Source organism: Myiozetetes cayanensis, unplaced genomic scaffold (genome assembly GCF_022539395.1).
Source record: "Myiozetetes cayanensis isolate MyiCay16 unplaced genomic scaffold, myiCay2020 scf1, whole genome shotgun sequence".
Taxonomy (NCBI): Eukaryota; Metazoa; Chordata; class Aves; order Passeriformes; family Tyrannidae; genus Myiozetetes; species Myiozetetes cayanensis.
The window spans coordinates 130,642,508-130,664,667 of NW_026086604.1; the positions used below are offsets into that span (position 1 = coordinate 130,642,508).

The 22,160-nt window shown below is 40.3% G+C and overlaps 2 protein-coding genes across 3 annotated transcripts in view; both read right to left on the minus strand.

Moving 5' to 3' along the window:
- Positions 1-9,000, minus strand: part of RSU1 (Ras suppressor protein 1) — a 104,490-nt gene extending 95,490 nt beyond the window's left edge. The window contains exons 1-2 of one of the 2 annotated variants that reach the window (XM_050324798.1): positions 8,856-9,000; positions 4,852-4,963 (exon numbers count right to left, since the gene is read on the minus strand). In XM_050324798.1, coding sequence (XP_050180755.1) covers positions 4,852-4,963; positions 8,856-8,873 — 130 coding nt within the window. In that variant the 5' untranslated portion in view covers positions 8,874-9,000. Of the gene's footprint in view, positions 1-4,851; positions 4,964-5,249; positions 5,395-8,855 lie in introns of those variants that run through there. The other variant, XM_050324807.1, reaches the window with a different exon arrangement.
- A 2,959-nt stretch (positions 9,001-11,959) lies between these two features.
- CUBN (cubilin) overlaps positions 11,960-22,160 on the minus strand; it is a 143,044-nt gene continuing 132,843 nt past the window's right edge. The window contains 8 exon segments of the mRNA XM_050324671.1: positions 11,960-12,145; positions 12,525-12,760; positions 14,510-14,675; positions 15,785-15,966; positions 16,079-16,226; positions 16,895-17,103; positions 17,536-17,698; positions 18,550-18,755. Coding sequence (XP_050180628.1) covers positions 12,038-12,145; positions 12,525-12,760; positions 14,510-14,675; positions 15,785-15,966; positions 16,079-16,226; positions 16,895-17,103; positions 17,536-17,698; positions 18,550-18,755 — 1,418 coding nt within the window. The 3' untranslated portion in view covers positions 11,960-12,037.

Genomic DNA, 22,160 nt, shown 5'->3' on the forward strand with positions numbered 1-22,160 from the left:
ACTGTGGTTTTCCTCATCCTATATACAAAGTCAGTTCTGCAGGACAACTAAACTATAAACTCTGACAACAAAGACATGCATCTTAACTAATTAACATCCCTCAGTAACATCTAGAATGCTGAAGGGGGTCTGGTGGGGCCATTTTGGTCTGGATGCACACAGCCCAGGTAAGCTTAACTTGCAGGACATGCTGAGATCACTCAACAAGTCAGATGATTCAGCCTGAGTACCAGCCTCCTGAGAATGGAAGGGCACAGAGAGTCCCACAGGGAATTGCTATAGCCTCTCTGTGATGCCACTGGAGGAGCTCCTGGACACTGCCTTGGTAACATTACAGTCATTAAAACACAAGCAATAAGTTATTGTGATTTCAAGAATGCATCAGGTATTCACACAGAAGTTTGAGGGTCAGGATAATACCTACATCCAATTTACTTGCACAGTAATTACAAATTCTCATTATGGTCCCAGTCACACTATTGCTTCAAAACAGAGCAAATCAAAGGAAGCATATTTAGGCTCTTCCCTTTTGGCCCCAGCATCAAGCCTTATTATATACCACTGCCATGCACTGCTACCTTCACATAAAGTATCTGGATGACACAACTCAACCTATTTTTTTTTAATAAAAGGCAAAAATAATTAAAAAAAGAGCTCCAGCCCCCTGTAAAAAAAACAAAACAAAAAAACCCCAAAAACCAAAACAAAAAAACCCACACACACACAAAAAAACCCCCACAACAACAACAAAAAAAAAAACCCGCAACTAAACCCAGAGTAAAATAAATTTTAAAAACCCCAAAAATACCACAAAACAGGAAGACCCCAGTGATCTTGTTGAGCCAAGATAAGACACTGTCTGTCCCACTGGAGGAAGTTAATGCAGGATGAGCATTTCAGTATTGTTACAGTAGCCTGCCTCTTCATCTTCTGTGCTTTGGTTATTTTAGGAATGAACAACTATATCAACACTAACTTTTTGATAAATAATTCTAGGCATGTTAATTCCTACCACACAAGCATGTACTTTATGCAAAATAAGAATAGCTTACAGATGGAATGATAACAAGAGCAAATTAACACTTACAAAGTAAAACTCCCTGACAACAGAGCAGATGTCTCAAGTTATTTGGGCAAAATAACTCCTTAATTCGTAGCTTCTTTATATCAGCCTCTTAAAAGACACTTGCAGTAGACTGGTCTATACTTCAAGAACAATTCCATAGTTGTTGATGGTTGTTCAAAGTTCTACAGTAAATGCTCTAACCACTGCTAGGCTAGGGAAAGGGTACATCATTCCATACGTGCTGAACCTGCTTGTTCACCCTACAGGGTGTGTGGGACGCTCTCTACTGTTACCAGTCCACAGTGGGTGCTTTATAAACAAAGGTCATCTATTTATGTCATAATATGAAAGAAAAAACCAAACCAACACCATAGAACAGTTCCACAGGGCAAGATATTTTTTAATACTATTTATGTATAGAGGACGCAGAACTATAGTGCACAGTGCTCACAAATGGTATAACATTTCTTTTATTATATGCTGGAATAATAAGAGTAGTCTTTAATGCTTGAAACTGTTTCACATGGTCTTTGAATTACTAGGACAAGCTAAAGCACAGAACATTTAGATCAGGGATATTTTTCATCTCAAATACAATCTCTTTCCTATGGAACTTCTCTGAAAAGAGTTTTTTGTATTACAATTCTGAAAGCATCAAAAATTCACATGCTCTAAAGGCCAGTAACACAATTCTAATTTGTACTTTAGGTCATTAGAAGACAACATGGAAGTACCTGGATTTAGGGACATTCCAAAAATAGAACTCTACTTCTAATGGCATTAATGAACTCCTGAGCAAGGAATGGTTCAGGAACTAACGAATTTTTCTTTGTGAATCTGAATGTTACATTATAAATAAGCTGATAACTCCACTCTTCTTTTGCTAAACACAGAAGTGGTTAGAGATGTAAAGGTTGCCAAGCTTCCGGGTCTAAGCTAGCTTAAGACAGCTTCAGATACCAAGTGTCAATCTCCTTTCAGATACAAGTATTGCAGCTCTCTGCCCCATATATAACACCAGTTACATATAACATCAATTTCCTATGTCACATTTTGTTGTTGTTTTGGTTTGGTTTTTTTTAAACACACATGACAAGAACAGGTCTGCACCTAAGGAGAAGGACTGGCACACTGAACAGATGTTGCATGGTACACTGCTTCCAAATTCTTGTGCTTGCATTAACTAAGTGAATTAAGTTAAGAAAACTTAAATACAAGTTCACTAGTCACTCTGCAGCAAGTACTCAGACAAGCAGTGGGGCAAGGCTTGTTCCTTTCCCTGAAGAGTAAGGACTTAAGAGAGCAGCTTATCTTTAAGAGTTACTGGCTCCTGTAATAGGGGCATTTACAGTCACTAAATAATTACATGAGATAAAATCCTTATCAGGGCCTACTAAACACAGTAACTTAGCCATATCCTCCAACCAAGTCTTTAAACCTCAAATAGCCAAAAAATGCTCTCCAATTATAGTCTAAACTTACGATTATCTCTGAACACCTACCAGTGGCCCTCCTTGAAGACACAATGCTGTGGAAGAATAGTTGCTGGGCATGAATAGTGATGGTTGCTTTTAACAGATCTTCATGAAAAAAAAAATTGAAAAAAAGTTGCTGAAAAGGCAAGCTTTAACACTGCCCTGGAAAGATACCCAGCACACCAAGAAAGGAAGGTACCAGGTCAGACTCATTTAGCTTCAGTGCTAGTTCTGAGAGTCAGAGAAAACCAAAACACCTAAACTATATAAGAAAAAACCATCCATTCAGAGTCAGATGACAGGGTTTTAAAACAACAAGTTTAGCACTTTCTCAAACTGTTACCAAAATTTCTTTCTTAAAGCCATATCTGGCAGAAGGTATTCCTTATCCAGAAAGTGAATATCTTGAAAATAAAAAAACAAACAAAAACCCAAAACCAAACCAAACCAAACACTAAAAAAACCAAACTGAAACAAAAACCCCAACTTAAGCTTTCTCTGTCAGGGAGCAAAGTAACTGAATAACAAATTAACTCAACAGAAACCAGTCATCATTTCCCCCTTTCCTAACTTTCATCTCAAATTGGAGAAGGCCCCAAATCCCCATGCTAGATCAAGTCACTCAGTGTGCACCAGGAGTACCTGCACACAGACCTCTCTGATGCAGTGCAGCCTAACCAGCGTACCAGAAGTCTACACTTCATGTAGGGAGCTCCCTGTCAAAGACACCTCAGATGCTTAATCGGCAGCCTAGTATCAGGGACCAGCTGTGGACCACCTTGTGGTCCCTGGCTCTGCCTGAACAACAAACCCAAAATAATCTTTGTACAAGAAAAGACTTTTTTTTTCTTAGTGTTACCACTGTGCTTCAACATTATCTTTCCCCCTTCCCCTCCCCCGCCATAAAGATCAAAGCTGGCTAATTAATTATGTGTTTAATGTTGATAACAGGAGCCAAACCTACTTAACAAAAGCAACTCTGTTGCTGTCCCACACACTTAATGTCTATCAATACCTGACAGGTCTAAGTATAGTTCTGAAATTTGATCTGTAGTTAATGTGAGCTAAACACTACTTTGCCTCAAATAACTGCCCATCCAATAGAAATACCGTGAAGCTTTCTATTTAATGTGAGCTCACATATACAGTCTTTACAACATCATCTTCCCAAAATCACACACACAACCCAGAAGCAGGAAAAGAATTAGTACATGATGAAGACCTCAGTATAGAACATAGTTCTGCAAAACTGGACTTAAGACTTCATCCTTTACTGATGTGACTGCAGGTACCTTGGTGTGCTCGTGACTCTGCAGGTAATGGCAAACTGGTAGTGAACTATACTCATGTCCATCTTGTAAGAAGAGTTATGTACATTTACTCCTGGCTGCTATCAACTTTAACAAACGTCATAAAGAGATAAACCAGGATACAGTTAGAATTCTAAGTACCTGGGTTGGTTGAGATTTTGCTTCTTTTGTCTCATGACTTCATGCATTCAGGAAAATTTCAGACTGTGGCACACTACAACCAATCACAACTTTAACTCCCCACATATTGGCTGTGCCATAATATCATATGTCTTCTTAAAAAAAGCAAAAGCAAGGCAAAGGCACCTGACTCTTCATTTATGTGTTCTTCAGAACTACGACAGCATGCTGTTATTGGTATATTGCATTTGCTGTAAATTAACTACAGCAAAAGCAACATACCAGCAGCAACATCCTGTCATGGTTCAGGAAGCACGTGCAATCATTTAATACCTAAGGTATCACGCTGCTGTATCTGTAATACAGTGCTTACTGTCCTCTCCTTCTGAGACCAGCCACGCGTAGTTCCAGGCTGATGTCACCCTATCCCTTCCAAAAAACTGTGGAGATGCTGCTTGGTTGGTGTGTTTGGTTTTGTAGCAGGGCAGCGAGGAGGCAAACTCTCCCTATCACTCAAGTCCAGAACGCCAGCAGTGCGACAGGGAACGCCGAGCGCTGCAGGTCCCGGGAGGGGGCCCCGGCTCCCCACGCCGGTCCCTCCGGTGCAGGGCTCCCCGGGACACACAGAGCTCCCTGCGGTGCTGACGGGAGCCTGAAGCGAGGCGTGTCCCCCTGCCCACGGATCTCTCCCCAAGTCCGCGATGCCCAAAGCGTCAGGTCTCCCCGGCACGGAGGAGGTTCGGGAGCCGTCCCGGGCAGCGGCGGGAGCGGGGCGGGGCAGCCCGGCCACCCCCCCCCAGCCCCGGCCCCGGGCGGCGGCCCCGGCTCGCCCGGGACAAATAAGGAAGTTTCCGCGCTGTGCCCGCCCGCCGGTACCTACAGAGGCCGGGCACGTCCAGCATGCTGGAGATGCCCCGGTCGCACATATCCACCTCGGGCTGGTTCTTCTCCCTGCTCTCCTCCACGATCTTCTTCAGCGACTTGGACATGGTCTGGGCGGGGCAGAAATGGACACCGTGAGCCAACCGGGGCTCCCACCGAGACAGCGCCGGGACGGCCCCGGTCCCGAGGGGTCCGAAGGCAGCGAGCCTGCCCGTCCCGCGCCGCCAGTGGGCTCCCGTCCCTTGCTTCCCGTCCCGTCCCGTCCCGTTCCGTCCCGTCCCGCCCGCCCCAGCCCAGCCCAGCCTAGCCCAGCGGAGCGGAGCACTGGCCGGGATGCCGGTCGCCCTCCCGCCCCCGCGCGGAGGGACAGGCCCGCCGCTGCCCGAGGGGACTCACCGCGGGTGCTGCGGCGGGACAGCGGGCAGGACAGCGGGCAGGGCACAGTGGGACCGGAGCGCAGGCGGGACGGGACGGCGGGCGGATCCCGGCAGATCCCGGTCTGCACGCGCCCGCCCCGCCCCGCCGGGCCCCGCCCGCCGCCTCCCGCCCCGCCCCGCGCGCAGGCGCAGCGCAGCTCCCGCCCCGGAAAGCGGGGGCACCTCCCGGGCCTGAGGGAGGGGTCGGGACGGGGGCGAATTAGAGTGCTGTGAAGGTATCGAAAGCTCCCTATGGGAAAGGACATGATCAAAAAACCCCAAACAGACGAACAAAAGGGTGCATTGAATCAGCGGTTTCCATTTCTTAAGGTGCCTTCGTGGATTTTCTAGTCAGTTCTAGTTGCAGAACTAGTGACAAGGCTGGACCCAGGTTCTGAGCACTTTGAGTTGACCTTGTGACACGATGATGTGGGAGTCACAGCCTTACTGCTCAGAATGTATTTATGCTGTAATGTCTCCGAGAGGAGTTAAGAAGCTTCTACTTCCTGTTGTTCCATAGACATGGAAGCTCAGAGGGATTAATGGCAAAGTCTAAAAAATTACCTAAGGCCAGCCTACCTGTTGAGAACTAAAGCTTTGAATTTTGCACATGCACTCCGTGGTGTTAGCCTAAAATAATAAGCTAGCCTAAAATATATCCCCAGAAGCCAAGATGATGAGCAGGAATGTGCCTAAGCCAGCAAATAACAAACTTTCTGGAGGTGCAACTTCAACTTTACCTTTTTTAGAAATGTAAGGATTTACTTGTGAGCTGCAGAACTGTAGCATGTTTATCCCCAGATGGTGTTTACTACCTTGAGCCTTTCCTGAAGTTACAGGCTGCTTTCGAGTCTTTCTTACAAGACACAACTGAAAGAACTTCCTTTTATCTGGATTTCTCAGCACAGAACACGCTGTCACTCACATGTACAAGACAATGATATACAGCTCCTTTCTCTCTGCAGGAACATGAATCTGGAACCCTTTTCTGTCTGAGAAAATGTCCTGATTGTCACCAGTCAGGTGTCCCAAAGACCTAGGTGCTAGCATGTCTACTGTTCTTATTTCAGGGTGAATGATTGCAGGCTTCATTTAGTAGCAAAGGCTCAGGCAGATTTATTGTCTATAAATATGGTCCTGACTTCCTTATTCCAACAAACAACACGTGTGACTATAACAAGTTACTTGACAAACAGTGTCTTCATGGCTAATGCAAAGCTCACCTGGCTTCTCTCTGCCCCCTTTATGCAGTAATCAGAACATTGTACATTGCCTAGATATCCACATTCTTCCCCTACCATAGAAGTATTCAATTACTTCTCACTTAATAAACATATTTTCATTACTCCCTTTTGTCAGGATTGTGAGGGTTTTTTACCATCCACCTAATTTCATTATCTTGTTGTTATGTAACAAGTTCATCTATCAATCATACCTTCTATGCAACCTCCTTTGGTTCCTGCTTGAGCAAACCTTTTGTCTGAGTAAGTGCACGAATCCATACCCCAGTCAGGTCCGTGCTGGATTTGGCAGAGGAGCTGCTGTCGAGCTTTGCTTTTAAAGTTTCTCAGTGTCTCGTGGACTACTAAATACCAGTTGTCTGAGAAGGAGTGGGAAAGAAGGTACACAAGCCACACTGTCCAAGGGTCGGGTCATTCCTTGGTCATGAAAAATTATTCACATTGTCCCTTCAGCAGTCAAACTCATGAAGAGTCATTTCCTGCAGGGGGCCTATGCCACTGCAGTAACCCAGTGTCCCCTCTCTTATCCCCCACCACCTCTTCCCAGTACATCAAGTTCTTCTGTAACCCCTTTGGCCCCAAATATCCTTAGCTCCCTCTGTATACTCCCTGCTAGAGGCTGGTCAGCCTGTGCCTGGGGACCGGCCAGTGGAGCCCTCCCCACATGTACAGTTCTTCAGCTCACAGTACACACTTTTCCAATTTAGGCCATCAAGCTACTGATTTTTTGCTTATGAAACAACTACAAAATATCTTTGCTATCTGTCAGATTTGTTCTAAATCTGTCACTTGGCTTAAATGTGAGATGAGCAGATGCCTGAATTCTTTGCAGAGACTGACATATGCCTTCTGTCCTTAGGACAGCAGGCTAAAGTAGGTGACTATGAGGTAGATATATGGCCAGGACTGTGTGGCAGAGCTGCAGCTGCCCTGTAGTGGTCAGAGGAGGGAGAAGTCGCCGCTGCAAAAGTGCTCCTAGCCTGCTCTGATCAGGCAATGAGTGCTTGATGTGCCTCCCACTCCTTCCTCTCACTGTACTGGGAAGCAGCAAGGAGATCAGTGGCTCTGTCCCCGCCCTTGCTCTTGCTGTCCTAGATAGTTCTTCCAACCAAGGAAATGAGGTTTTGCATTATTATTCTATTTTTATCTTTTTTCTCCTCCAAGAAAAGCTATGATAATGGACAACATTATTGCAGGGTTAGCGGGTGCTCAAAGCAATACAACAGCAACAGGCCCCTGCAAAACCAGTTGTGTACTTATGGGCACTGCTAATACAAATATATCCATCAACATTACACTAAGTAAGTGCGATAACTGGCATGCAATATTTATTTTGCTGATCTTTTCCTTATAGAAGCAAAATTTGGCCTCTACTTTAATTATCATTTAATAAACATTTTAAACATTTTACTTGTTAGTAACCCTGTGTTGTTGCAGTGATTCTGTATTATGAACAGTAATCAATCCTATGAATTTTTGTTGCATTTCATTTCAATTAGGACTGCAAAATAATTCTGTAGTTTTAGTTCGGCAATTATCAAAAAATAATTACACTAAATATGTTAATTCTGATGCCTAGGACACTTATCCTGAGTTATTATGGGAAACTTAGACACCTCCTCCTTTGCTTTATGAACCAATTGAAAACTCTTTTTCAGTCAAAATTGCTTTGTAAATTTAAATAAATTTAGCTAGTGTTTTAAATTAACCAGCACCATGATTTCTAGCATTTTAGCTGAATATATTCTGTCTCCTTTACTTCAAGTAACTATAGTCCTGACAATATCTCATTGCGGTATTACTTGTTATTTGTTGTTTATAAAGAATAGCCCTGTCACATGGGAAGGGCTGTTATGGACCTTTTATTTCTTACTCTACAAATCCTGGTCTTCAGAGAGTTTACCATTCATATGTAACTGCCACATAAAATTACCTTTATATAAGAATAAATATCTATACTAACATGCAGGAGAAGATTTACATGTAAAATGAAACCATGCAGGCTCTAGGAAGAGAAAATATGCACTTCATTATCTGTGCTTCGTCACTGACAGGAAGAGGTTGTAGTTGTGCAGGTATTATAATATGGGCATGCAGCATTCACAACAATGACATTATCTATAAAACAGCAATGTGCACAGACATAAAAGCAAAGACATTCATGGCAGCATTGTGAGACGAAGCTATAAATCTTATTAAACACAGATTTTGTCTTTTGAATTCTACACTGCAAAAAGCACATAGAAGTTGCATGGAGTAATTCTTTTTAGAGTATCTGTTTAGTTCTTCCTGTTTGCGTTTGCTGTGCATTCATTATAAAGCAAGTGTTTTAAATTACTCCTTACCTTCCAAGACAGAAACATGGCTTAGCACTAGCTCTCTCCTCTAAGGACCTCCAGTTTAGTACTTCTGCAGTTGGTATTTCTGTTGTGGTTCCTCATATAAAATGTTAGAGGACAGCAGTGGGTTACTTTGTTCCTGTTATTTTAAAAGAATGGGTTTGATAATTTACTCTAATTTTAGACTTTGACTATTTTTGGCGAGTCAGTTGGGCTAGATCAATTGAACCTTGTACCAGGAGCTTCATTCAACAGTCTTCATGAACACAAATTCTCTGCTGGACTTTCTTTTTTTTTTTTTCCCCTCTAAATAACCTCATGCATTTTACTAATTTGTAAATAAAATTATGCACGAGTACTGAATATTTCTAACATTTAAAGATGCACCAATCTAACATTTAAAGATGCAAACCAAGTATTGTTAGACTAAAAAAACCTTAAAATTTCTTTTCCTCCCATTCATAGTGCTCTTCAGTCTTTTCTTCTGCAAAAGTTCAGTGATTCTGTAAAATTTGATATTGTGACCAAAGGTCTTGCCAAGAGCAAGTATTTATCATATCAAAAGATGTCCAATAGCACTTAATCTGCTTTAAAGTGAAACATGCTTTTTTTTCTTTGTGAAATCAGTATTTTTGAAGTACAGATTTCAGCAAAGTCATCAGTTTAACTCGAGTTTCCCTCTAGAGCTTAAGGCCAAAGGTTGTGTTACCAGAATGGCCTCATGCACATCACAGGCCACCAGATCATGTCTGCATACCAGTCCCTAAGCCAGCAGGGGGCCAGCCCCAGCACAGCAAGCACAGGGACTGGGGTGTCCTCGGGGAACTTTGAGTCCTTAAACTGTATCACAGGTGACTGATACCAGTCTCAAAAATCCACTAATGAACTTCATTCATTAAAACCATGCACAGGTTTCTGTTTGTCAGTTTATGCTCTGTCACACTCGCGGCAATGTGAGAACTCATTTCTGACAGGACTGATCCACTTTTAACAGGAGCAATCAATGTACCACTGCCTGCAGCGGCAAGGAGTTGTTTGGAGACACATACTCTTCCCTCTTGTCTGTGGCTTCCAGCCAAGCTGTGCTCCAGGCTGGAGCAGAAATGCAGAAAAGGACAACATTCTTCTCAAGCCAATTCTTGCCTAAGATCAGACGTTTCCATTGCATCCATCTAGGAGCAAGTGACAGCAACCAGATACTGAGGGGATTCTCCCCCTGCATCAACTGTGCCAAATCCACGGTGATTCATAGGAAAGTCAGAGCCAAAACAGACATTCATAGCCCTGTGATGCAGCCATCCACAAGGAAGAAATACAGTCCTCCTTATCTCTGTAGGCAAATAACTCAATCCATGCTTGATTGCACTTGGAGTGACTTACACATTGCTGTCTTTAAAATTTATTTTGTGGCTTCATCTCTAGGCAGTTCAGATGTTTCTTTCTTTACTGCTTGCTATCCCCTGTAGTGAGTTTTAATAAACAATATGGACAAAGATTGCATCATCCTTTGATTGCAAATATGACGTCAGTTTGGAAGTGGACTCTGAGCAAAAGTTTTCTGGACTACTAAACTGAAAAGTTTTCATTTGATATTATGGTCTTTTATGTCTTCCCTTATTAGAGGAATTTTCTGTTTTGCTAGCCGCTCAGCAGGCTAGATGTGTCCCAGTTTGATCCCAAACCAGTTATTTCTCCTTTTTCCATTTTATACTTAGGCACATTAGCAGGATTATCAGCTGGACATAGGCTCAGTTTTTCTTAGTCCTTGTACAATTTTAAAATGCTGGCTTACATCTCATTCTGTTGGCCAGTGGGAGTTAACAAGTTTCTCTTTTTCTAACTTAGCAGCAGAGGATTTTGAGTTTTATTTTGTATCTTGTCCTTTTTGTCTGCTTTGTTTTTTCTACATTTTATTTTAACCAGAACAACTGCTCAGCTACTGTAAAGTTTTGTGTGTTTGTGGAATGGTGGCTTTTTGACCTTCACTGGGAAATCTTCAAAGAGTTCCTAGATTTTGTTAAAGATGTATTTATACTTTATTGTCATTTCATAATTAATTATTGCTATAATCACATTAAGGAATTGCTTTCACTGTGAATGACTCTTTGTAATATTTGTGAAGTGAGAGTTCTGATGAGGCTCATGTTCATTTGCTGTGGTGCAACTTTCTCTTGCCTGTCCATCACAGTTGACATTCAGGAAATGAATTGGTCATTCGTTCTGGGTTGTGACAAAAAATGTTTCATGGTGGGAAACGGTATAGCCTGTATAGCCTGTATACCCTGTCAACGACATCTTCTATGTTTGATGTGTGTTAGCCCAGTGAGGGGAAAATTTAATTGTAGTCAAAGATTAACTGATATTTCTATGTCTGCCCTATTCTGAAGTTATATCTGTTTCATAAATGTGTAGGAACTTGCCTACAAGTTGACTAAAACAGTGACATAGTTACTAAAAGACTCAGAAGTTTTTCATATTCAGTTGTAAAATAGATTTGGAAGCTTGAAAATATAACTCAATAAGTATATCTGCAGATACTTGTATATATTGAACATAGGGCTCTGATCCTGACATTACTTCTTAATGTGGTTAAGATTTAGAACCACATCACGTCCTTGCTGTGTTAAACTTCAGTGAATGCTCAAGGACTGATTCTGCTGGGTTCTTACACCCAATGCACATATTACTGCAAGTTCTTCAGCACAGTTATCTGTGTAAGAGGCTGTAGGACGGGGCATTTTTTGCTATTTCTCATTTTATCCAATTTGAATAAAACTTTATCTGACATTTTCAGGGGCGCTTGAAACAAAACCACATAACTTCAGAGCAACATAAAGACAACTTTATATCTTTGGTCCTCTTATGAATTTCATGTTTAAGTTTTATCCCAGCTAATTCACTTTTTATAGCGTTAATTGTAAAACTTTGAAATTATGTAGAAGAATATAAAAATATATTGCAAAAAGTCCTTTGCCCAGCTGGGTAGATAATAGTTTATTGTCAGTACAACAGGAGATCACTTTTTTTTTTTTGACAGAATTCTAAATTCATGATGGTAACACTTACAGTAACTTTTAAAAGTCCTTACTTCAGCTGCAGTTGTCATCACTGGATTTCAAACCTCCTTTATGATCTAAAGTCTCTTCAGTATAGCAAGGAATGGTAATATATTTCTCATAAACAGTGTTCTAGCTTGTCCAGCTTAACTGGAATCCTGATGGTAAAGTCGCATATTCAGCATGAAATTTTATATAGACTTGATGAGATGTAGCAGTGAATGGAGCAATGTTTGTATCCTAAAATTAAAGACAAGAAAAACGAAAAGCATTATAGAAAGTCAAGATCATTTGGGAGAGCCAGTGAGAGTGTTAAAACTGAGGCACAAATTGGATTATAGATTGAAAGAGGCCTCAGGTCTGTGGTAGACACTGCTGTTGCATTTCTCTCCCGGGGTATTGTAACTATTTAAATCACTAAATAAGAGCAAACTAGTTTGATACCTCCCACTAGATGTCACTGCACGGTCTGAATTGGAAGGCTTCTAAGGTGCTTTGCTTTGCGCCTTCACTTCCACTCGTGGAATTCATACCAGAATTAGGGAAACAGTCTTGTATATCGAACAGTAAGTAATCATTTTAACCCCTTACAGGGTCCCAGACAGAAGGCAACACATACCGTCCCACAGTATGGCCCGACAGCAGGGTAGCTGGCATCCGGCCCATTGTAGAGGATCAGATAGTTGCTGCTGCAATCCCCTGGGTCATCGATGCTGATGAAGTCAAAGTTCACTGTGACAATTCGTCCCTGGGGCACAGCAAGGGCCCACTCACAGTCAGTGTTGTTGGGGTAAGTTGCTGGGTAGCTGGGACTGGCAAATGAGCCAGTGGGGCCGTATAATGTTCCTCCACATCCTGGAAGCAGACATTGTTAATTGGCCTAGAAGGCTTCACAAGATAATACATCATTTAGTACATTAGTACAGTATTGGTAGTAGCACTGAAAAACAGACACTGCGAGCTGGAACAACTAATGTGGATAACAGCACTATTCTAGTAAGAGGCAAAACTGAGGGTCTAGTTTCAGCAGCCTGAGAAAAATATGCAATGGGCATCACTGAATATTAAAAACCAAAGTGCCTTGGTCAGTTCAGTTCCCAGCTACCCAACTAGAGATGAATTCTCTTTGACTGTTCTTTGGCATGAAAAGTAGTGAATCCTCATCTGATAGAAAAATACAAAGAACAAATCAGAGAAAATTGTTGTATTCAGTAAACTAAAGGCCATTTATACAAAAATTCCATCTTCAACAGTAGGCAGAAGCAGATGACCTGGGAAAAATGCAAGTTTATAGGGTAAGAATGTGCAGGTCATGCCCCAGATTACTTTCACAGTGTCTAAGAATTTTCAGCTAACAGCTCTCAGAGGTGGCATCTTTCTATTCAATGTTTAACAAATGTCTTCCATGAATTTGCGTGGGTACTTTTTTGAATCCATGTAAATTTGTAGCATATGGGAATGGAGCTCCACAGCCTAACTGCATACTATGTCAAGAACTGGTTTGTTTAGTTTGTTTTGAACCTGCTAACTCCTGGCTTTATCTGATGGCTTCTAGTTCTTCTATGGGAAAAGTCAATGAACAGTTGATCACTAGTTATCATCCAATATCACTCAATTTGATAGACCCTAGCAGTTTCTTAACTTGATAAAACAAGTCTCAGCATACTTCATACAGAAGCTATTTTTTATGTTAAGCCCTTTGTTAATCCTAATTTTTTATAAAAGGAGAAGACCAGAACTGTACACATCATTCACTTTGTGTATGAACTATGGATTTATACAGTGTCTGTCTATTTCTTCTCTCTTCCTTTCACAACAATTCCTATCATCATGCCAGCCTACTTGACTCCTAGTGAGCAGGGAGCTTTTCTTTTCATGAAACAATTAGATCTTGTTGTTGAGTACTGAAAGTCAACTCAGTGCCAATATTTTTTTATGTAAAGTTAGGGTTGTCTTTTTTGACCACATTCTTCATTGACACTTTCCTGCACTGAGCTTTATCTGCCTTTTCATCACTAGGCCACTCAGCACTTTATGGTTATTCTACAGTGCTTTTCATCCAGCCACAAGCTTTCCTACCTCCAGTAACTCAGTGTCATGAACAAACTATTACCCAGCTGTTCATTGCCATTTCATAGGACATTTTTGAGTGTGTCTCTGATATTACACAGCATTATACTTTGTTTATTTTCTTGGGGCAAATTTCAGTCCTCTTCAGGCTTAGCAGTGCCTGGATCCTAGGGCATATCACAACTGGACTATTAATGAGTCACCACCACTGCTGCCACTCTGTGGATTCCAAGATAGAAGTTCCTGATACTTTCTGACCACTCAGTGAAAGAAGCTGATCTTCATCTTAAGTGGACTACATCCTCTGAGGCTGCTAAAGTCAGCATTAGAGAGAGGGAATTGCTTCCATCTCATAAAATGAATCTCACCCCCCTGGTCTTGAGGAGCAACTACCTCTCTCCAGTGACTGAATAGGGTGGACTACGTTCTCTATGGAAGGTCTAAAGTGTTGATGAGGCAGAGTCCAAAAAGAGAAGAATTCCATATTGCTGCATTTTCTTTATATGTAGAATTACTTTTTAACTACAGCCTTACCACTTGACGATGAAGTCCAAGTAATTTCATATCCATCATGAGCCCCTGAAAAATCACTCTTGAAACGAAGGTAGACAACATGGTTTTTAGGGAAGATGGGACTGGGCACAGTGTTTCCACAGAACTTGCCAAGTAGTGGTGATTGCACATCACTCCCATTTCTGACCTTCAAGGGACACAAAAAACATTGTCAGCATTAAATTCCTATGCCAGTTACACACCAGTACAATTATTCAGTGATACAAGTACAACATAAAATGACAATTATGATATGCATTCAAGTCACTACTTATTTTAGTACTGTTATTTTTACTATTATATATTCTTGTATAGAAGGAAAAAGAGACCATTAACCAGTCTGTCTGAGTTTTGTAAGTAATTGCACAGAATAAGTATCATCAGAAACAGGCAGCTAAATTTTACGGTGTGGTACATCTCCTGACTGAAGAAAATTACTTAAGTAGTAGCTAAGATGTGCTTTTGCAAGCCTATGTTTTACTTTTCATAAGAAATGTTAGTATTCCAGATAAAAAGATTAATTCTTTACGCCACAGACTGCTCTTTTCCCTGGTCACATTAAGACACAGATCATATTACACAGCTCAGATTTAATTTGATTTTTTTCTGAGCTCCAATAATGCTGATCCTCAGATCCATTTCTTGAGACAGTAAAAAGGATATGAAAAGAGAATTAAATAATGATTCTGCCACAAGTATCTGATTTTTCTCATCTGACCAGAAGGAGTGAAGATTGCATAGGAGAAGGATGTGTGTTTTATTGACACAAAGTACCTTTGCAAGTATCCTACATTTGTCACTAAGCTCTTTTTTTTTTTAGGAAAAGAAATCCTTTAAAGAAAAATATCAAGCAGATGGAATCTACTGCTGGAACAAAAGCACTCACATTTATGGCTTTCTGTTCATGCACAAAGGTTAATATCGAATGCAAACTATTCCAGATTGCTCTGCTAACTGAGTAACTTTAACAAGAGATAGGTAAAGATGAGTTAGCTAATAATGAAACTAGTTATTCATTGGTTTTGGACTTACTATAGTGTGTATTATTTAACCTCTTAATATAACACCTAAGTACCTTTCACCATCATCATGGCTAGGCTTCGTGAACAAAGATTTTAGAACCTTTCACCATAAAACTGTAGCAATAAATTGGTCCCTTATGTCAGTTCAGCTCAGACTTGATCAGAGCTTATTAATATCCTTTGAATTCAGCACATTTTGACACAGGCCCATGAAATATGTATATTTGCTTGATACCTCTAGGAAATCACGTGAACAGTGGGTACTGTCTTCCAAACTGAAAGCATGGAAAAAGAGAGATATTGTGTGATTCGGGGGAGCTCGCAGAATGATAGAACAATCCATATTATTGGGGTGACGACCAGGCCAGCCAGGGCTCTTCAGGTAACCAAATGGCTGATTATACTCTCTGCTGCAACCTTGAGACAGAAAACCAGAAACATGTAAGGATTTCAGATCTCTGTACTGCTTTTCACTGTATGGCATAAACAGAGGGAATAATAGATTTTTTTGACATTTCTTCAAGCTTACCTGTAGCTTGATAGGAAAATCTGACTCCATTATTAATCATATATTCATCTGACTTGAATGTCACGATGGCAGTGCGATCATAAGAATAAAATTTGGGGATTGGAAAAGTTTCAGTGCCACAGAATCTATGGACTGACCCTTGGCTGTGCTGGAATTGAATACATGTCACAAGTTACTTAATTATATAATTCAGTTTTCTACTTCCTGAACTTGAGGTAAATAAATCTCTCAACACCTTCTATACCAATTATGCAATTGTATTTCAAAGTTCTCATGGAAATCACTTAATAATGTGTCAGCATTTTATGTTGAATTATTATGAGAAACATATCAAATGTAACAGTTATTTTCATGCAAAAATGAGAAATAATGAAAGGAGGTTTAGAATAATGTAATATAAGGGACATAAACAGTTGGGCTTTTTTTTCCTGATGTTTTTCACAAGCACTCTTCTTGGCATGAGTAGTGATTTTTACTATGGTTCTTGAATGGAAGGAAGTACAATTAGTTTATGGAAACTCACTGTTGGGCAGTATTTTCTGGGTGTTAAGTTTGGTAGAACTGTTACTTGGTGCAGCTGTGAAAACCTGTGTAACACTTACCCAGATCTAATTCAACCTGTGCACAGTGTGCTTCCATGAGGGCAGTGTACCAGTTAACACACCTTAAATGGGGCACGTGCGTTACACTTTGGATGTGCTTCTCACACAGTATCGTCAATCAATCTGTTACCAAATGCTGGGTTTCTCCTCTCTTTCCACAGAGGGAAGAGAGCTGAATGTGAATGTGGAATGGTATCACCTGTAAATCTCTTACTGTTGGTGAATCCTGGAGCTCTAGGTAGTTCTGAGAGCAGTCCTGGCTGGAATGGAGGTGGAAGGCCTCTACCTCTACCCTGACTTGCTGTTGTGGAGGGGCATCAATGACCCAAGTACAGAGAGTAAATGGTGGATACTCATTCGGAAAGTTTGGAGATGTTGCAGTCAGGGATGTAGAAGTTGCATTATATATTCCTCCACACAGGCCTGTGTAGAACAGTAACAAATGCATCATAGAGCAAAAATCTTTTAAACTGAAAAAAAAATATTTTGTGAGGAAAACTACACTGGTGGATGTACTTTTGTATTTGCATCTGAGTCTCTGGAAGGAGAAAGAAAGTAAAATACATGCTAATGTTGTCAATGTATGTCATAAAACTCAAATAAATGTTTGTTGCCTATTTGTTAACAACCTATGAGCATTTCTGTTTTGCACTCCAGACTGACGGTCACCTTAAAATCAGCTAAGACCAAAGAGAATTGCACTGGGGTCTAGCAGAGCTGCTTACAGATGCTGTGCTATGGACTATTTTTGTCCTTTCCTGAGCCCTGTATCTAGAATAAATTTTGATATTTAAATATAAATATCCACAAAAGAATCACATCAGTATATATGCATACATATATATGTATACTTACGATCCACTGTGGTGTAGGTAGCATTGAAACCCGCCCTTTCCACAGAACTGTCTGTGATAAATTTCACAGTTAAGGAATTACGGGTAGAAAGAAAAGGAGCTGGCACTGTAGATCCACAGAATGTGCCAACTAAATTGTTGTTTTCATTATCTCCATCGTAAAGCTGAAAGAAGAAGAGTATATAAGCCACTAGTAGTTTAGGCACAACAAACAAAGAAAGAGAAATAAAATTCTATGACCCCTCCTGACATTACAATTGCTTTTACTTGAAAGCGCAGTACGTGCTCCTGTGCTTTAACAGGATGTTCTTGATGACCATAATTATTCACTGCCATATTAACTAATTCTCTTGGACAGTGTAAATCTCATTATGGAACATTCTGGTTCTATCTCAGCAAATCTATCAAAAAACTATTCTATTTTAATTTGGCATTCTGATTTCTTTATTATATGTAAACTCAAAGTGCTTTTCAGTGGGAAGGTTGATTTAATTCATCAAAATGTAGAATGGATTCCTAGTCTCATTGAGACTGTCTAATATTCAACAGGATCTATAACACTCCTTGGTGGAAATTGTTTAACAGCATTCTACTATCTGTTGTTTTGTATGTTCATCTCCAAGAAAATAGCTTCCATGGGTAAGCAGTGAGCATTAAGATGTGTATATCCAAAATTTTATGAATTCAAGATCTTTCAAGCGTATAACGAATCTGCAAGTTTACTTTAAAAGTATTTAAGTTTTGTTTTGTTCCTATTCTGTGAAATAAATACTCATTTATATGGGGAGCCTAAGACCAGAAGCATGTCCCCCTAACAATGTTAAAACTCTTACTGGTTTCCAAAAAGGCAGAACGACATATGGAGTAGTAATTTAACCCAATGAAAAAAAATAATTATATTAAGCAATTTAATTTCTTCTTAAGACCATCTTCTATTTATTAAGTTAGCCTCGTGGAGAAGATAATGGATTGTATCCCACTGATATTTTCTTGTTAAAATACACAGCTGTCTTACTTTGACATAATCATATTGGCAAATGTGAGCAGTCGGTGCTTCAAGCGCAAATGAAGTGAAGGTGAGGTTGATCACTTTGTTTACAGGTGCACTTATGGTCCACACGCAGTCCAGGTTTTTCTCATATCTTCTGGTCACATTGGAGACTGGGGGACCAAAGGTATAAGCTGAAGCTGTCAAGTAACCACCACAGCCATTCTGAGGTCCTGTTAAAGACAAAGAAGCTTTTTAAAAGTCATTACTGGTATTTATTTAATCTTCAACTCTTTAATGTTAAGCCAGCAGCTTTTTTTTCTTCTGTGCCACAGTCTTTTGTACTGTCCTGTCTCACAAGGACTATCTCAGTGATTAAAAGACTTTCAACACAGAGAGAGAGGAATCAAATTAGATTTCATAGAGTGAATTAAGAAAGGCTTATGTTTTCTGTTGAGTATAAAAACAATATCTATTTTGAAAATGTAGCAAGAGGTTTTTAAAAGGGACTGTAATAAGACAAAGGACAGAAATGAAACAGAAGAGCAGTGGTCCGAAGGTCTTTGAACGGGATTCTTCCTGGCCGGTGAGAATATTTGGTCAGTAGGGGGCACTGGGTTGCTGGCTTTGAAAATGTGGTATGAAATAAAGTTTCTTATTTTGGCAATGCAACGGCATCCTAGGGGGATTGAATTTGGCAACCTGACGCTGGGACTCAGACTCATATTCATGAATCTAGCTAAAAGGGACTTTTGGAAGCATTTTGCTTGGTGGGAACTTACAAGCCCTCTGAAACACAGGCTGCTTTTCATTTGAATCCCACAGACACTGCTAAGTTCTGGACTTACGTGCTGTGAAAATTTGAGCCCTATAATGTCAGTAACATTGAAAGAACTTAAATTTGGGAAAAAAAGCAGTTACTGGGAGATCAGAACCTCTTTATTGCATCGAATTACAAACAAGCAAAAAATACAGACTACTGAAGGGCTTTTTTTTTTTTTTTTTAATAGTTTAATTTCCAGGGATAAGACTGGGCTAATAAGTGTGATCAATTTATTTACTTCCTTCCCCAGTCTCTGTGGGGTCTCCTGACCACTTATTTAACTCAGGAGTTAAAAAAAAAAATTATGGTTTATACTCTTGGTTTTGGATCTGAGAAAGAGTTTTTGTAAACTTCACAACAGCAAGCAGCCTGTTGTCTCCCACAGCAAATCCATTTATGAGCATTCGATAATAAACGAAGGTACAGCTGTGGCTGAGCAACATGAGCAGAGTTTCAGAATTTCATCTGCATGTGTAAAATATGCCTGTCTGGCACATTCAGTGACCTAACCTTGACATGCTGTTACATTTCCAGACATATAAAACTGTGCCTTACTTGAACTACAGTATTACCAAAGATCACTCTGGGGAAAAATCAGCATCCAAGGATCAGGATTGCATGAGTAACCCAGTGCTGGAGAGAGCTCTGCCTTGGAGACTGTAATGGTTAAACCAGAGTGAGTAAGGCTAAATGTCATCCTGCTCTACTAACCAAAGCCGGAAAAACCCCACCCTGCAAAGAAATTTGCTTAACCCCAAAATCTTAATAACACGTGATTTCTGCTTTTGCTATAGCTAAAAATGATCAGAAGAGACTTATTACCAAGTGAAAAAGACAGAAATTAGTAGATTATAGTCCAGTTTTTCAGGCAGTTAATGAAGTTGGAAACTTGGAAAAGTGTTATTGTTCATTCCAATGCCACTGCAGAAGGCGAGAACAACAGCAGGGGAAATGTGAGCAATAAATCACTTTCTTACAAATAGTCTAGGAAGGAGGAAAATGTCAGACAGGAGGGTGCCTGAGCCCTAAGAGTGCAGTTTCACTGCATTTTTTTGTTTATTCACCCTTCTGCATGATTTATTCAGTCTCCTTGAAACAATCTTGTTGGAGCCATTTCCTGCTCAGCATTTTGAACACTGTCAACTAAACATACCATTAAGCACATAAACATCAGCCAGAGATCATAATCTAGCTATCCAGCCCTGCAATATTGAGTCTGGATTGATATATGGGTCAGACACTTACAAAGCTCCCCTTCACCTTTTTTAAAGTTAGAATTGCAGAGATGCCAGTCAGACCATGGCAACAGGAGTCAGGGAATTGCCACAGAGCCACAGAACAGGAAGGCTCTCAGTGTTACTGGATTGTCCTTTTTTTGAGTATCAAGTGTCAGGACCTTTGGAATGGTGAACTTCACTGCTAGCTGTGCAGCTATAAAGACAGCTCAGATGACAAAAAGTACAGATGTGGGTAAGCTGTGTGTGTACAGCATATGAAATGGACTTGACAGAGAGAGAAGCAGGCCAAATTCCCATTATCAAAAATTAATTCTAGCTAGTATAGTATAGCCAGTAATAGCTTCTAAAGGCAGATACATTACTAAAAGTGTGATTTATAGTTAATAAAGATGAGGTTTCTCACAGTGCCTGCCATGCTCAGCTGCGGTAGAGTCAGATGCTTACAGGACAGTACATTATAAATAACATCTAGACTGAAAGTTGACCAGATATCAAGTAGCCCTGCATCCAGACAAATAAAGAGCAGCCCTTGTTGAAAAAATCTATCCATCTTGGTGCTTTTCAGTACTGATCAATGTTACATCTGATTGCAACCACTAGAAGTTACACAATAGTGAAGCTGTACAGATCAGAGGAACACCCACAAGTAAAAGAAGAACCAACTGCTTAACAGAAGGGAACTTATGCTAAGAGAAACAGTACTGCACTGCATTTTAGCCAGGACACAACACATTGTTTTAAAAATCAGCATCACTTCTGAATAGAAGGCCAAAGAGTAGTCACCTTCAATGGAAATATATTCATCACTGACTAACACAGCCAGAAAAAAATGTAGCTAAAATTTAGGCAAAATCTGGGCCTGAGAAGTCTGTTAATTTGTAGTATAGACTCTTAGATATTAACAGCTAAACTTGATTAAAATAATGAGAAATGTACCTTATAGAACAAATTGTATTCCAGCAGATGGACCAACTATATGGCTGACTGTGTTGTTTCAGTTTCTAGTTTCTTATTTAAAATAAAAATCAGAAGGTCATCATAAATCAGATGGCAATCTTGTCTTCCTCATAAACAGCTTGCCAAAGAACACAAATTATCAAAAGAACTAGGGCACACACTGTCATCACTAATTGCTTTTGGAGGGAAGCATTAATGAAACTAAAAGGCTGAAGGACCATTCAGAAAAAAAGGAATTGAAGGTTCCTTATGGCAAATAAAAATAATTACAGCAGAGACCAGGCACATGTTTCTCTATTAAGAGTTATACCCTCTAGATATGGAATGAAGATGAAGATAAATCTTTGAAGCTGCCTGCCTTTGAAGCACAGCCAGGGGTAAGGTTCATTTATACAGGTATGGGTGCAATGTAAGGGAGCCTACTGAATAGTCTGAAACCAGCTAAATCACTGACATTTCAAAACACAACAAAGTAATTTTGCTGCCCTTCCCTTCTTAACAAATGAGCACCCCAAATGGCTACTGGAAGGCAGCAAAGTTCAAAGAACTGTTCTAGTTCTGCTTGAACAGTAAGGAAAATTCTCTCCCAGAATTTTGAATCTCATTTGGTTTTACCTAGA